Source organism: Ahaetulla prasina, chromosome 1 (assembly GCF_028640845.1).
Source record: "Ahaetulla prasina isolate Xishuangbanna chromosome 1, ASM2864084v1, whole genome shotgun sequence".
NCBI classification, from domain to species: Eukaryota; Metazoa; Chordata; class Lepidosauria; order Squamata; family Colubridae; genus Ahaetulla; species Ahaetulla prasina.
In genome coordinates, this window is record NC_080539.1 from 199,886,715 (window position 1) to 199,905,077 (window position 18,363).

Genomic DNA, 18,363 nt, shown 5'->3' on the forward strand with positions numbered 1-18,363 from the left:
AAAGTCAACATAGTGATCTCTACAGAATTTCAGTTTGTTATTATACAAGTTTATTTACTGAAAGGAAACATTAACAATTAACCCAGTTAGTAGGCTTTCATACTATTGGATATTAGACCAAAATGAAATGAAATAGTTGTAATCTGTATTGTACATTGTCATTCAGCTCACAACAACTGGAAGTGGTCAAAGAAATCTGATTAATGATTTTTTTATATTCGAGAAATGGTAGTTGCTGGGTTACAACAGTAATAAGGGGCTACTACTTTTATATGTTATTTTGTTTGTGCATTGCCAAAGTTTCTGACTGGTAAGAAATAAGGCACTGGAGTAGATCTAGTCATAGCCCAACCAGTAAAGCTTTTGTGTTCTTGTTATTAATACTTTTCAAACTTGTTGTAAGAAACTAGTATACTTTTTGAGAGTCTTTTAACACAGGAAATTGATGTGATAATACTTTCGAAGTATATCTGAATTATCTGTTTTTAACATGCAGGTTTTATGTTAATCTATATGCAACTGCTTAACTGAGTTATTACTTTGCTTTTTAAGCATGAAAAAAATAGTATTATCTAGTCCTATTGTTTACAAAAAATATTTATTTATTTATTTATTATTTATTAATGTTGTTTGCCACCCGATGAGTATCTGAAAAAGCAAAATCAATTGTTTAAAAAGCTATTCTTTGAGTTTAAAAGTTCATCCCAAGCTCAATAAATATTATAAAATAAAGCTAAAATATATACAATTGTATTAAATAGATATTAGGTTAACAGGTGTAGATTTATTTATGATCTCAGACCAAAAAAGCACAATTGAGAGTAATGGTTAAGGTATCTGGTAGTTAAAGTATCAGGCTAGAAACCAGGAGACTTTGAGTTCTAATCTCCCCTTTGGCATGAAAGCCAATTGGGTGACTTTAGGATAGTCACTCTCTCAGCCCATGTCATCAGGTTCCAATGACAAACTGTTTAGTCAATCCATCTCATAACCAAAGGATCAACATTTAGTTGATTTGAAAAAAGTGAACCTTGCCCTTACACAAAAACGCTAGGACGAACCCCTTTTCAAAAACACAAATATAGAATTTAACATACATTAAACATAAAAAGGGAAAACAGTTTTCTGAAACAATAACAAGAAAAGAATATCATCCAACTTTTTCAGGCCATAACTATTATAAGAAAATTGGCAATCTTTGTAGTGGTTGTCCAAGTTAGGTCTTGCAGAAGGAAGATTATAAAGTAAACTTTGGATTTATATCCATAAATGCCTTAGGTGATACCATGGGCAGTGTTACAATACACAGATTACAGTCTTTATCTCATAGCAGAAACACATAACAATAGTTTTGCAGGAGATTAAAATGTTTGCCTATGGCCCAGGGGTGAAATCTAAAAGTTTTCCCTACCAGTTCTGTGGGTGTGGCTTAATTGGTGGGCATGGCTTGGTAGTCAGGTGGCTGAATGGGCATGGCCAATAATAATAAATAATAAAAATAATAAAGTATACAAATTTGGGAGCGCACCAGTCTACCAATTGCCTTTTTTGGGGAGGCACCAGCCTACCTTCGTTAAAAATAGAGGCACCAGTCTACTAGCCGCCTGCAGCACTGATCGGCTGTAGTGCTGCCCTTTGAAGCGCCATGGCAGTCATTTAAGGCTGTTTGCAGCTACATCGTCTCCGAGAGCTTGAGGGACAGAGAAGAGGAACAGCGAGGCATGGGCGGTGGGTGGGCAGGGATTTTTGCTACCAGTTCTCTGAACTACCCACCCCCATCGCTACCGGATCACACGATCTGGTCCAAACTGGGAGTATTTCACCCCTGCTATGGCCCCCATAGTAGGAAGTGTGCTAATTCCAGCTAAAGTAAGAAGTCTAAGGTAGTGGTCAATTAATTGACTATAATTTTTTACTTAAAAAAAAAATCAAACTACAAAAGAGGGTTATTGTCAAGTCACTGCATTTTTGTACTTTATACTTACAGTGCCCATATGTCCTTTACTATAAAGGACAGTCCTTTGTTTCAGAAAACTGTTATTAAATTTAATCATTCATTTTATTGGTCTTGGATTTACATTTTCCTTTTTAGAGCAGAGTTATAAACAAATATGTTTATTTTTGTCAAATTCATATAGCCCTGAAGTGACTCCAGGGTGCTCCCAATACATGTAAACAAGGAATTAAAACATTTTACAAACCCATTAAAAACAATAAGAATACATAAAACAAGACTACAAGAAGGTAGCTATTACCCATAAGCAACCAATGTAGAGGTTGCCTATTACCAGAGGATTCTCAGGCTTCCTGAAGGCATATCCTTATGAACCTCTCAGATTTGCCCCCTTTTCAGGTTTGTCCTTTCTTTTTTCCAAGACAGTATGCCTACTATACTTATGCTTGGTTGTACTTTAAAATATTGACTTTTTTATGCATCTAATTTTATGCAGATTTAGAAGATTAATCAGTAGTCAGTAGTCAGATACATTTTATTCATGAATAAAAAAGCAGAAGCATGTAACTGATTTGAGGAAATATTTGTAACATATAATAAGCACCTGTGCCTGGAATAATTATTTCATATTTTGCATTGATTTGCTATGTATCTTAGCATATTCGTTAAGAATTGTATCCCTTCTTTTATACAGAAGCTCAAGGTGGTATACATACTGTTCCCTCCTATTTTTCCTCTCAACCACAATCCTGGAAAATTGATTAGGCTGAGGGAGAGTGATTGGTCCAACAAATTTTTTTAGTAGTCTTCTCTTTGTGATTCTAGTCTGCTTCTTCAAAGAAAAAGTTTCACTTTTTCATGTATGTATGAATTTCTCCTATTAAGTAATTGTGAGCATTTCCCCCATATATCTTGACCCAGGAAAATTTTATATATTGAAATAAACTTGGGGCACATTATTTCGCTATAAACTGTATTGAACTTTCCTGCCTAGAAACAATGCAGCAAATGATTTTCCCTTCTAAGAATGGTATTTCCGAGGAGTAGGCAATATGTTGAAGTTCTTTGCAGATAGAAGGAAGAAGAAGGAGGATGGACAAAGTACCGTAACATTTGGGTGGCAGTTGTACCATTTATTTGCAGCACAAGTAGGAGTTATTTTCTAGTTATGAATCTGGTAAAAGGAGGAAATTTTAGTAGGAATTCTCTAGGACAAAGGAACATGAAAGTACAGCAAACAATTAGAGATTCTGTTACTCAAAGACTAAAGTCTTAGTATCAGAGTAATCAGTAATTTTTATGTCCTATGTGCTCCATAACTTTTTATATTCTATGACTTTACTTGGTTTCTAAGTCTTTATACAGGCTATAGTACAACTGAACTGCTGACTTCTTTCATGTAAAAGACTCAAACAATCTAGATGTATTTGATGAATCTGACCATTGCCACCTGCTGACTTTTTAAACAAGACAGCAATTTCCAAATTAATTAATTTTAAAGTTGAATTATCTTAAGGATTTCTCATATTTGCAGCATTTTCCCCATTAGAAAGAATTGACAGTTTGCAGTGAATGAACTGTAACATCTGAACCTTGCCAAACATTTTTCTTCATAAGTCTCCTGAGCTGTTTAAATGTCTGAACTAAATTTACCAAACTTGGCAGATTCCTGAAGTTGAACAGAACTGCCAAGTGTTTGCAACCTCAAGCAGAAAAAGTGAGAACTCTAATAGTTTTTAGGCACCTGGCTATAATTGTAGTTTTATAATGGTGTCTTACTACTCACTTGCCTCTTTAGCAGATTTGTACTTGGGTTGTTCTTAAGTGAAAGGTAGAATTTAAATAGAATTGCTCTTAAATCAGCCATGGTCCCTAGAAAACAAGGTTTGTTTCTAGAAAACATTCCATGTGCTTTGACATCTGATGACAGGTCTCAACCCTGCAGCCTGGCCAATTACAACTAACACATTTTTTTTAAAAGACTTGGACTTTTTTTTAATTTTTTGAACCAGGGATTGCTATCAGAGATACTGCGTAAAGAAGAAGACCCTAGAACAGCTTCCCAATCCCTCCTGGTAAATCTGAGGGCAATGCAGAATTTCCTCAACCTACCTGAGACAGAGCGAGATCGTATATATCAGGATGAGAGAGAGAGGAGTATGAACTCCAATGTGAGCATGGTGTCTTCAGCTGCCAGCAGTCCAAGTTCCTCCAGAACCCCCCAGGTAAGGTTCAACCCTATTATAATTGCTTTCAGTGTTGTCCCCTCATACAGAAAACCTAAAGTCAGGCATCATACAAGATGGCTGGTTAGGGTTTTCCCAGACTGATATTAATTAGAAAAGAAAAGAAAAGACATTCTTAAATTCTTAGGGTTTTAAATTATAATACTTTAAATTAATAACTTTAAATTAATAATACTTCTGGGTTGAAACTAATATACTATTTTTTAAATAATGCTGCAAATATAAAGAATGAACATTCAATTAAATACATGAAAGAATTCAAATATCTACAGGGGAGGTTACATACCTTGGCTGTGATCTGAATCTGTTCAAATCAATGATGTACCCCTGGTCAGAGCCAGGCATGTTATTTTCTTTCAGGACCAATTGCCACTTCATTCTTCATGTGCCTGAACTTTTTCATAATTTTAGTTAGGGGTTGTACCTTTAATTTTATCCTATGGTTGTTTTCAGTTGCTTCAGTACCTCATCTTCTGGTTGGCAAATTGACCTCCAGGATGCATCCAGAAGTGCTAAAATAAAATTAAAAGGTTGTTAAGTTGATTGCAACTAACTAATAGAATAAAACCTTTCAAAATAAGTACTTGGACATGTTTAAGAGATTTCATTAAAGATACTTTAGAGGTCTGTATTTGGTTTCGGGATACGATTCAAAATGTAAGTGCTGATCTTTAACCTTCCAAATGGTTTTGAGTCATGAAAGTTTAATTGAACCTGTCCAGCAAGGCACACATGCCTGTTGAGTATGGTTAGATTTAACTGCTAATAGTTGTTGCCAAAAGTATGAACCATAATCTCTACTAGCAGAGAGCATGATAGGATGGTTAATGTTGTGTTTCCTCCCACAATTGTTGTTGGAGAAGGGAACCACTGAAAATTAATGTCTGAATCAAACTTTAGACACAGTATCTATTGTATTAGAGAAGACAGGGAGCACTCAGCTGGTATGAAATGGCTGACAGAACATAAATAAATACTTGAAGGATAGGGGATCAGTGTATGGATTAGCAAACCTATAACATTTTACTCTTTAGATAATTTTAAAAATATCCTATTTTTAAAAAAATTGGATCATAATGCTGAAGTTGGAAAAGGCTAAATGATTTTTATAGCTAAATCTATTCTATTCTATTTTAAACTATTCCATGCCATACCATTCTTCTGTTATCTTCTTTAAACAGGGTATATGTGTATGATTATATGTAATTTACATATGCATTCTTTTGAGCTTTTAGTTTTGTAAAAGATTGCTTTCTAAAGATTTTCCTTTTCTTCTTTTTCTTTATCTCCCCTTATTTGGCATAGTATAATTTTATATAGTATTATAATATATATTCTTTATGTTTTTGCTGTTTTTCCCATTCTATATAGTTTTTTTAAATAAAATAAACACCTTTTTCAAAGTACAGTATATTGTATTTTATATACTATATACATTATATAGTTGTACTACCATTTAATTTATCTATAATATTGTAAAAAGATTAAAATTTAAAAGATTAAATATGTACAAATATTTCTACATATTTCTCTAAATATACACATTTTGTATACATTTTACATGTTTTTTCAAGTAATTTTTACCTAAACAATGCACAAACCTCTCAAGCATATTATGTATTAAGATACATTTTATCTAATACATAGTTTTCTACTCATTTTTAAAGTGGAGAAGAGATAGGAGTTAGACAAAAAAAATGAATTATAAATTTAGCAGGGAAAATGAGTTCAGGAAAAACTCTCACTCTCATTTTACTGAGGATATTGTTATACTAATTTCTGGTGATGTTTCTAGAGATCACTTTATGTTTACTTAGAATTTGTGAGGTTACCAAAATGGGCAAGGCTGGGTGTACACATCTAACTCCTTTGGTGAAACTGAATATATGCAATATGTGAAAATTGGCATTTTTGACTGTTTTGCCTCACTCCCTGTACTTATTCTTCAATTATCAGTGTTCTTTGTTTCTTTTCTATCTTTAAGAACATTTGACTATAATCACAAGGCTTTACTCTTAGATTTTGATGGTGATTATGATTTTTCCTCCTCTTTTTTATGCCTCAGCCTTAGGCTAATAATTTCTAGAGCAAGATATAGCTAAAAGTTACAATATTTAACAGAAAAAAGTATAACATTACTAAAAAATAGAAGAGGGACAAAATTAACAGCAAAGATAAAATATAACTTAAGAGGGGCTTTTCTTTGTGTTGGAAAGATAACAAATGTTGATTGATTGAAAGATTTTATAAGTGCCTCTGGGCAGCTAACAATAACTCTGGGAGCCTTGTAATATTTGATATTTGGTTGGCCTCCCTATGGAAAACATAAGATGCCTGTAAATGAAAACTCATTTGGTCACCCTGGTAAGAGTCCAAGAAAATAACTATAACATTTATGCCAGTTCATTTGAACACTGGCAAGGAATTACATCCAAGATAGAGAAGTGAGTACGGTAAATTATCTAGAGAATGGAATAGACTTAGAAAAAAAAAATCTGCAATGTTATAAGCTACCTTCTGCTTCTGAAGCAGAGAAAAATTCCTATATGTTAACTTATTTTACAATGCATATATGATTTATTTTTGCCTAAATCATAGTACTGAGAAGAATAATTTAATGCTAGAAGAATGCTTTAAGAAATAGCCATGATAGGCAGACAGGAGAAAACATATTTGAAATGAAAGACAATTTTTCCCCTGATGCCAAAGTTAATCCTATATAAAAAATACTGTTTCCATAGATACCAATCTGTGATACAATTTTGCAGTATAGTAGATAATCTCAGAGTATCAAGAAATATAGTAAACGTTCATTTTCTCCTCCCTATTACATTGCTTTTTAAAAATTATAATTTTCCATTTGTAGCTTTCAAGCTGATCAAGTTATGTTTTGGAATGTATATTTGGTATGCCAAACTGATCAGAAAAAAAAGAGTCCAAATGTTTTGAGATGAATATGGCAATATTTAAATATGGGCTTCTGCTGCTTACTTTGTTCAAGGGATATTAGAAAAAAACCCAGATACCAGTATATAAATATATTTTATATATTTATATACTCCATTCTTGCATGTTTGCTCCATTTTATCTATTTGAAAAAATAAAACTTTATTGAAATAAAGTAATTATAAAAATACAAAGCAGCAACTTTAAACAATCTTGTTAACACACTAGAAAAAAGTGAATTTTCAAGCTCTTTTAATAATGCAATTTATAATCACAAATTTGGCTAAAATAAATTATTTATATTGTATGATAACAAGCTAGTGAAATTAGAACCCGGCAATCCTCCCTTTAGTTTTGTAATTTTAGTGCCATAATAAAGAAGATTCTGCTTCTTCAGGGCACAAATCATGGTGGAATAATTCAGAGCTTCTCCAAATTGACCAGAGAACACAGGTAAATATATTTCAAAATGGTTCCAATTCTATGTTTTTTTAATATACTGAATATATTCCTGAGACATTTATATTACAGCAACTTTTAAATCTGGGTTTGTCAAATACAAAGGCAAATGGGCCATAAACCTTGTTCTCAAATACAAGACAAAACCCCACTCTTCCTTTTTAATAATACCTTGTTAAGACATCTCTTTTTTTGTTAAAGATGATAAAATATTTAGCCCCGTTAAACTGTCAACTAATATAAAATGCTTACTCTGTATGCTATTCTAATGAATCAACATGGAGGAAATGCTATTACTTCTTTCAGTCTTTTTTATCCTTTTCTAACTTTTTGATTTAATATGTATTTTAATATCCTAAAACTTTGCTCAACAGAATAACAGAGTTGGAAGGGATCTTTGAAGTCTACTAGTCTAGTTTAAGTAGAGTCTTTGGTCATTATGTTATGTCTGCATGTTTCTTTAAATTGTCCTTGATTGAAATGACTGTTCAGCATAATTTATTAATTCCTGCAATAACTGATTTGACTTTTACTAGTAAAATTAGTAGCCACTGTAATGTGCAATAGATTTCTAGATTTTTGTGCAGCAAAATCCCATCTCAGTTCTTTTAGTAGATTTATCTGTGAGGGAAATATACTCTCATTAGTGTCGTTCAATTGTAGAAATCGATAGGAATCATTTATTTAAAAGGAATGTAATGGAATGTACGCAGCTGCAATGTGGGTTTATGAAGTCAATGGCAGCATATCAAGCACACTGGCAGGCATAGAGTTATTAAATCTTTTTTTCATACCCACTGATTTCCTAGGTGAAATTAGGTGACTATCTGGCGAGCATAATGATGGGAAACCATACATACTCAAATGACATACGTATAATTTTAATAAAGAATGAAAGAGACTTGTGGGAGTACATTAAATTGAGTAATAATTTATTATTTAGAGACCTCTATGCATTTACTCATTTTTTCTGGAAGAATTGGCTCTTCCTCTAAGGTATGATTTTTTTTGGGGGGGGGAGGGAGCAAAAATTCAAATATTCATATAGATAATATATTGTATTTGAGGACTAGCTGAATAAAATAATTGTTTAAACATTACTTCATCTGATTCATAATCTTTTAATTTTCTAGTATATTTTTGTGTGTGTGTTGAAAGTCAGAACAATTGAAGAATACTGTGTGTATGTTTGTAGAAAAAGAGAGTGAAAGAGAGTGCATACACATGCTTTGTATGTCCTATAGGAATGCCCTGCAATTATTTCCAATCACAATTAACCTGATTAGAATAATGGACAGGAAGTGTCCCTCTGTAGCTAATGCAGTTTGGCATCAGCTGACTGAAATCCTTTGATAATTTCTGCACAGATGGCTGGGCTGAAAGCAGCACTATTTTAATTATTATTTTCATGGTCTCTCGATAGGCCAAAACCTCAACACCGACAACAGACCTCCCCATTAAAGTGGACGGAGCCAACATCAACATCACAGCTGCCATTTATGACGAGATCCAACAGGAGATGAAAAGGGCCAAGGTGTCTCAGGCTTTGTTCGCCAAAGTAGCTGCCAACAAAAGTCAGGTGAGTAGGGGATTCTCTTTTAAGAGCAGGAATAACTTTGAGGTTGACACAGCCCTTCTACAGATAAAAATATACAATCTTTTCTTATTTGTGCTTTTGTTCCAGAATAATTTCTTTCTATAGATTTAAATAGACTGAATAGCTAAAACACATGGATCTTGTATAAAAAAGTAAAAAATAAACAAATCCAAAACTATAAAATAAGGACTTCTGAATGATGGTGTTTTTGTATGTTTGGTAGACACCTTAAAGAGTTATAATCACTGGTTCTTGGTTTTCAATGTTTTTTTCCTTTCAGTAAAAAGATGAAATGGAGCAATAATAAAACATAGAAAGTGAAAGTCACATTCTGATTTTAATAGAAATATTGTGAACCTACACATTAATAATGTTGGTTTGATTATAAAATAGATCAGAACCTTTCTTATATCCTTTTTCTTCTAACAGTTCATGTTTTCTGATACACCCCTTGCTTTTAGTTTTGCCTAAGGCTTAATATTCACAGAAAAGAAAAAAAATATGAGTGCAATATGAAATGCATAAAAGGAAAATGCCATGGACCCCTTTTACACACTGTTAAAAGAATAAAAATCTCACGTACCACATGGCAAAATATAATGAGAGCTGGAACTGTTAAACGAATAAAGCTGTTAAAAGCATAATGCCACTTGGCATAACTACTGTGCATTTAACGGTTTTCCACTGTGTAATAAATGACATATGTGATAAAAGTGCAGTAAAATAAAAACTGCACAATTGATTTTGCAAACGTGCCTTTCTGCCTCTTCTTTTTGCAATTTTTGTCATACACAAACACACATACACACTTAAGACAAGATAGTTTTTAATAAAGACTATTTAGCACAAACTGAATTACCAGACTGTTTTTGAGGTTTGGCTGGAAAATGCCTGGAATCTTGCTGTCATTTTATGCAGAAAAGTCCTGAAATAGAAATGTTCTAAGTCACTGAAAATAATTTGGGTATCTCAACAACTTCAATTAGTGTCAGTTGAATACTGAAATTCCAGAGGAATCACCCATGAGTTATTCTCTTTAACTAGAATATTTTAATTGTTCTTGATCTGAAAAAAAAAATAGTTTTGCCACATGTAGAATCAATAGAGAGAATTTAAAAAATGAGCAGCAAGGTTGATCAAATGTGTGAAAATAAATTTGCGGTGGTTGTGCCCTGGAAACTCTTCTTGCAAGAGAATATCTGAATATGTGCTTTTCATTTCACAGTTCTCTCAAGTAACCCTAATTTTCTTATACTTTTAACTCTTGATATATTGCAGTAACTGCAACGTTTGGTTTATGTTAGGAATAGGAAATGTATTCAGCTTCGATAACCAAATCAAAACCTAATATTATGAGCTTGGAGTTTCTGTTTGCATATCAAGCTCATTTATGAATATGTTTTCAAACTATTCTTGGTTGCCATGGTATCATTATTTTATAATATTGAGTTGTGGGGAAGCTAGGGCAAAATTTGAGAACTGTTGATGCTTTTAATGTTTATAGCCTAAGTGTCAAGATCCATTTACTTTTTAGAGTTTAAAGCCTAAAAAACATCTCAAACCTACTTTGTATGAATCTCTGGAAAATTAGTAACCACCACTTAGGCCTGTTTAAAAATATCTTGCTACCACAAGTGTTCTAATTAAATTATTATTGAGAGCCAACTCTTCGAATAATTCTACTGCTAGATCATATATGACTTACATAGTGTAATACTTTGCTTCCAGCTGTGTGCAGCTCTAGGCCTCTGGAGAAACTCACAAGTGGAGAGTGATATTACCAATATCAAGTGATTATCTATACTCTTCAGAATGGTATCCTGAGTAATTTATTCAGAACAGTAAGAAAGCACAGGTATTCATTACATGAAAAGGGCTTCTGCTGCTTGAAGTCTCATTTTGATAGGCTGCTGTTCATGAAAGAAATCTTTGCACAGAATGTGGTATGAAAATGACAGGTTTATTTAGTGATTTGGAAAATTGTTATTTCTATTTCTACTTTAAAAAACTGTTAGTGCCAATTTAAACTCATATATTGCATAAAACCTTTCTCTAGAAACCGAGATTTTAGATCCAAATTCAAATATAATCCAGATTATCATCATCCAAAACTAGCCAAGAAAAGACTCATTCTAAATAATATTCTCTGGCAATGATGTTAGAGATAGTAAGCAAAACATTAAAAGTGGCCCTGAATGTTTCAAATTATATTAAAAGCTATAAATGATTGCACTTAAGTTTGAAATCTTAAGTAGCTTTTTTGGAAAGGTGATCTCAAAATCGGCAATTTGTAGAATAGGCACAATAGGCCAATGTTATACCCTAACAGGCATATTTAGGAGGAGTTAGTTACAATAATCACAAAAGTTTTGATAGTTCTAAATCTGAAATGAGGATAACTAGAATAAAGGAAACATTATGCTGAACTTTAAGGGAGGTTGCAAGTTGTGTGAAATAACAAGAATCATAGTAACTGCTTGCTTCTGGAGAACAATTGAATTCACTTTTATTGATTCGTGTGATTCACTTATAAAGGAAAAGGTAATTCTTTAGGAGAAAATTCTGGTCTGGCAAATTGAAAGGTTTTTTGCAATGATTTACTCATAAAAAGGATACCCACTCCATTCAGTTCTTCCATATAGTTAACATTTCTAATAACAACTTTGAGACAGGGATTCTGAATATCTGAGAAAAATAAAGACCATCGGAAAAGATGTGAAGAGATCCAGTGCATTTGAGCTTCTTCTCAGCATAGGACTCAATGTTGTTGAGCCTCATGTATCCTGGTCTGTAAAATTCCATAGATAGGCTACCATTATTACTTGGGATCACATTTGGAATTTAAGAATACATAGGATTTTCCTTACCAAAGGCATTGCTACAAATACCAGGGCTACAAGGTGGTGTTTATTTTGGATCATGCCATGAAGAATTATAAAGTTAGTTCCCTGCCCTTTTTAGTGAAGATCTGTATATTATGGAAAATGGGAACTATGGCTTAAGTATACTAGCAGTACATGCTTTGTGTACTGATAAACTTGTTAATTTAAATAGTAATATATGCCATTATCAGAATTATAAACATGATTATTTAAAACGTTTGTTTACTTTTAGCTTTATTTTTGGTCTCTCTTCTCTCCTGACTTCCCCATTTTAAGAAAAAAGGCACATTTTTTTTTTAAGGGAGCACGCACTGTACTTTTTCTTTCTGTGCTCTTTTTGCTAAGCTTTGTGTGAACAAAAATTAATTTATTAAGTTTACTATGATCATGTGATAATTCTTGTCAAAGAAATCTTTAATTAGAATGAATGGTTCAAGTAAAGACTTGAAGGAGTAGTTTAGCAGAACTAACAAGTAAATTTCCACAAATAGTAAAGTTCAGCATACTGCAGTTCAAAACTAATCACTGTAAACTATAGAGATCACACATACTTGTCAAGATTCCATTAACATGCATTCAGAATTCAGTATTACAGTACAGCCACTCTTTTATCCATTCCACTTTCTTCACTAGTGTTTTTTTTTAAATCAGCAGGAGCTTTATTTTAATAGAAATGCAGTGGATTTGTAAAAAGACCTCTGTGAGTGAGTTACCAGTTCATACTTCTACCTGGCTAATTTCACGCTGCTGTAGATTTCCAAGCTGAACATTTCTTTTAGAAGTCTTTGCTTTGAGTACAATTAGAAAATAATTTTCTGTGGCTAATTTGACTAATAGCAGATTCCCAGTCTTTTAAGACATCTATCACACATTATAATTTTTCTCACAGATGCTGACATTTTTCTGCACTGAAGATGTGGGTGAGGAAATATCCTTTAACATATATTTTGAGTAGAGTTATTTTGAATCATTCTCACTAAAATCTCTTAATTTGCCATCTCACATATTTGCTGGAATGTTCCTGTCAATGCAGAAACATTCAAATCCTTCAAAAATTATAAACATCAAATTAAAATTAAATACTCAAGATATATATTTCCACACAGTAGTGAGAAGTGACCAGCAGTGCATCATTATGGATTACTATTAATTTTTGTTTAAAATGAACCACTTTCAGCTTCTTAGTATCTTGGAAATTACAAAAGTAAAACCTAGAGAATTCCAGTCTTTGTATGCTTTCCAATACCTAGTTTAAATTTCTTCTTTTTTGCATTAATTTGTCATTCTCAAAAAATGGTAATTTACATTATGAATGTATAAATATATTGGTGTTCTCAAGGAAGTTATAGTTTGTGATTCTACTGGTAGTGGTATATAACAGGTGTTGCAGATATCTGTTCTGCCATTACTCCTTAATCAAAAACTGTTTTAAGCCGTTTAAAAAGATTTAAAGAACTGTTTAAAATTCTTTCAACCACCTTTTTCATTTTCTAGCTTGTTTTAAATCTACGTACTTTTATTCCCAATGCAAATAATATGGGCTGGGGGAAAAAGATGGATATTAGCTAGGTAGTCCTTACTATCAGTTTTATCTCAATACTTTTATGCAAAATTTTGTGTCAGCATTTTAAACACAGAAGTCAGTTTTAGAATTTTCAGTTTCCTTTTGCTATAACCTCTCTGAATAAATCATACAACTATCTGAGGTTTTTTCAAACATAAAAACTTTCTGCCCTGCTTAATGTTTACAGAAATAAAGATCCTTAAAACAAATTAACAGCTTGTAACATCATACAGTATTTAGCATCTCAACACTATTTATTTACTTCTGACCTTTTGTATGCCACCTGTTCTCATGGATGGAGTAGCACATTCTTAGAAAATAAAAATGGTAGTTGGGTAATACAGTACATGAAGTTATATGCATCCCCCCCTTGAAAAAAAAAGAGATCAAGTTAAACTGCAGTGATGGAAAGTACACTAAGGAATTAAAAAGAGTGACAGACAAAAATCACATCAATATCCTATTGGGCAAATGAGTATTTGTTACTAGCCACACCTTAATATCAGAGAAATGCCCTTAACAACACTTTTATGTATGAGGTCACAGTTTGTTCTCAGAAATTAAAACATATGCTCATATGTTCCCTACCATAATATTATTGTGTTTCTCCAGTTGTACATAAAAAATATTGATTTTTCCCCTTGAGTAAGGCATAGTATAGTGCGCAGCCGAAAATGATTAAGGAAAAACACCTAATGATTCACACAAAAAGAACCAACAAAAGAAGCAGAAAACCTAGTTCTATTTTGCACCATGTAGTTGTTACAATTACGATAGGAAATCTTCGATAAATTTATAATGGAATTGTAAACTAGATAAAGACTGTGTAAATATATCCGTTGACTTCTCTTTGGATTCTATAAATCTGTGTGAACACACAAATTATACATGGAGTACCATATCATTTCTTATAATCAGAAAATGAGTATCCAGATGGACCTTATTTGTACCAGAATGAATAAGGCTATATTTCAGTGCTTGGGTTTAACAAAAATATCTATTCTCTTCACATGTGGCATCTTACGAAGCTTCTAAACATATGAGCTCTTTCAGTAACAACTCAAATATTTTGACTTCGGTTTTTAATGACTATTGCTGACCTAAATATTATAAAGTTTATAGTTAAAAAATATGATATATAATGTTCATTTCTTTACTCATCTGCCTTCCTTTACCTCTAGCGGCTTCCAAATCCACCATGTTTTGAGTGGTACTTGGGCTTATTAAGCAGGAAAATTGGAAATTTAACAAATGAATGCTATATTTTACTGTCAGATACATTTGATTAGGAGTCACAGTTCTTATAAAATATGACAGGAAAGCTTAATTGCCCAAGTTTTTAAATATAAGAAACAGTGAGATTCTCTGTCGATATTGACAAAATTGTGTACAAAAAAATTACAAGCTGAGTTTTTTGCAACCTCGTAACCGTACAAGCAACATGACTTTTATTTATGTATTTTTGTACTTCTTAAATTGAAATGTTTCCATAAATTACAGAAACAGATTTTGCCATTTGCTTAATTTTATTTTAATAGATAATCTGGTATCAGCATTTTTTTTTTGTTTACATTTATATCCCGCCCTTCTCCGAAGACTCAGGGCGGCTTACAGTGTGTAAGGCAATAGTCTCATTCTATTTGTATATTTACAAAGTCAACTTATTGCCCCCCCAACAATCTGGGTCTTCATTTTACCTACCTAATAAAGGATGGAAGGCTGAGTCAACCTTGGACCTGTTGGACTAGAACCTGCAGTAATTGCAGGCAGCTGTGTTTTAATAACAGGCTTCTTACAGCCTGAGCCACACTGCGGCCCTTATTAACTCCGTACTTTAAGGCAGTATATTTAGTACATTAGATTAAAACTGACTGAATTTGGTAGATATTAGGACTACTACACCCAACCTAACATATTTTCTGATTGCATGGACAACAGTTTCTTCCCATGAATTTTCCATTCTATCTTAATCAGTTTATTGTTGCAACTACTGGCCAGAATACAAGCATATTATGACCAGAATATGAAGCAATACTGATTTAAAATAGAGCTTCAGTATTTAACTTATTATTTATTTATTTATTTATTTATTTATTTATTTATTATTCACATTTTTATACCGCCCTTCTCCGAAGACTCAGGGCGGTGTACAGCAAATAAAACGACAATAATACAAAAAACCATTTAAAATACCATAACAAAATTAAAAATCTAATTAAACTGCTGTATACTTAAAACTATTAGATAAAAATACAAAGATAAAACCCCTGTTAAGAAACCCGCTAAAATCCCCAATTATTAAAATCAATCAATCAGGCCAGCCCCGCTTGGTGAAAAAAGAAAGTCTTGAGCTCGCGTTTAAAGGTCCGAAGATTAGGGAGAAGACAGAGTCCCACTGGCAGCTCATTCCACAGAGCCGGGGCCCCCACAGAGAACACTCTTCCCCTGGGGGCCACCAGCCGACATTGGTTGGCTGACGGCACCCTAAGGAGGCCCTCCCTGTGAGAGCGCACTGGACACACCGGACAATGGGAAGGAACTGGCGACAGCAGGCGGTCCCGTAAATATCCCGGTCCAATGCCATGGAGCGCTTTAAAGGTGATAACCAACACCTTGAAGCGTACCCGGAAGACCACCGGCAACCAATGCACATATATTATTAACAATAATAAATCTAATAAATAAAATCTAATAATAATAATAATATATATAAAAAGAGACCAAAATTAATCAGAAAGCAGACTTGAAAATTTTAAAAATGATTTTTAGATTTCAGTTTTAAAATTTTGATTTAGAAGATACATTCTCCTCTCACCATCCATGCCAGTATCTTTTGTATTGCTGCTGATTTGAACCAATATGCCATTGTAGACACAATTACGTATGAGAAAATTCTACTGAGCTCAGTGAGATTCATTTCTACATACAGTTGGGCTTTTGGCTGTTTTTAATCAGATGGTAGGCTTTCCCAACAGTGGGAAATGGATAAAGTGAGGAACAACAATTAAAAAAGTGTCCATAACATCTTCACTCGTGGTATAATATTGTTAGGAAGCATTCTGATTTTACCTTAAACATACTGGTGGATTCTTGAAGAGACAGTGTCCAGGGATATGTGGAAGATAATGCCTACACTGCATTCTATCTTATTTTCATTATAAAAGAGAGATTTCTAATTGTCAATTTCCTGCACCATTTTAAAATTAAAAATCTGGGATTGAACCTGGACTGGAGTAGCTTAATTTACATTAGTAAAGGAATGGGGTAACTCCTTCCCTTTATTTACTATTGAAAAATTCTGGTACATTGAACAAGCACCAGGTTTTAAAGAACTTTTTAAAAAAATTTCAGCCACCTTTTTTACTTTTTAGCTCAGGGGTAGTAAACCTTTTTATACCTACCACCCACTTTTGTATCTCTGTTAGTAGTAAAATTTTCTAACCACCCATCGGTTCCACAGTGATATGCCATGTACCATCATCTGTACATGCCTCTTGTGCATTGTGGATTGGGTTTGGGGGGGGTGCCAGCTACCAGCTCTGCTTGTCTGTTACAGCTGGGTGGTGTGGGGGGAGATGCGCGAGCTATTCTGAGATGAGGCTGTTTCGTTTGCAGTCGCACTATAGTGCCATTTAGTTTCACTTAGGTAACGTGAACTAAACTTATGCACAGGTGATACAAATAGTATATTTTCAGAAATTTAAATTGTCACGGGGAATTTTATGAAAACCTAATGAAAATGTTTTAAAATAATGCTATGATTTTTTTAAAAAAAGTCAATTAAATTAAAAAAAAGGAAAGTGCTTCAGTATCGGACAAAACCCCTACCGCCCACCATAAAAGTTGGAATGCCCACTAGTGGGTGGTAGGGACCAGGTTGACTACCACTGTTCTAGCTTGTTTTAAATCTACTCTTATTCCCAATACAAATAATATGAGCTGGGGGGGAAAAAGATGGATATTAGCCTGGTAGTCTTTAGTATCAGTCTTATCACAATACTTTTATTTAGGTGAAATTTAGTATCAGTCTCTTTTAACACAGAAGTCAGTTTTAGAATTTTCAGTTTCTCTTTGCTATAACCTCCCTGAATAAATCACACAACTACTTGAGGTTTTTTAAACATAAAAAGGAGTTTATTTATTAATAATTCATGAGTTCTCATAGAACATGCACGAAGCAACGGTGCTATTCAATAGAGAATACTGTCATCATCTGTCACTGTTTTATTTGACATTTACACTTTTTTTTGCAACATACTGAAAAACTTTCTCAGATAGCACAGTAAGATTATTTCAATAATAATAAAAAAACACTGCAGTGCACATTAAACTTCCCTCTTGATATAATTTCTTGGTACGGAATTGTGTGTCTTGGTTAGTGGTTCCATTATATAATGTTTTCAATAGTAGCCTCTCGTGGCACTTGAAACCTTTTTGGCTGATAAATATATGCTCCTGAATGGATGGTTGATAAAGTATTTGAATAAATAAGTTGAGAGCTTAAGTGAAAGATAGATCTGTTGAAGAAAAATATCCTAATAGCTTGTGAAAAAGAAGGTAGATAATAGCGTTTTCTGAAAGAAGTTGATATAAATGAATTGCCATTGTTGATGCCAAATAAATATTTAGGGAGGGAGTGCTACAGTGGTATAAAATTGAAAGCATGAAGAGAGCATTTAGCACAATAACAATTTAGAGTTAAGAGGGTTTAAGCA

The 18,363-nt window shown here is 33.1% G+C and overlaps 1 protein-coding gene across 2 annotated transcripts in view; it reads left to right on the top strand.

Moving 5' to 3' along the window:
* Positions 1–18,363, top strand: part of SATB2 (SATB homeobox 2) — a 176,292-nt gene that overhangs the window by 99,869 nt on the left and 58,060 nt on the right. The window contains exons 8-9 of one of the 2 annotated variants that reach the window (XM_058187821.1): positions 3,967–4,179; positions 9,029–9,184. In XM_058187821.1, coding sequence (XP_058043804.1) covers positions 3,967–4,179; positions 9,029–9,184 — 369 coding nt within the window. The remainder of the gene's footprint in view (positions 1–3,966; positions 4,180–9,028; positions 9,185–18,363) is intronic. The other variant, XM_058187829.1, reaches the window with a different exon arrangement.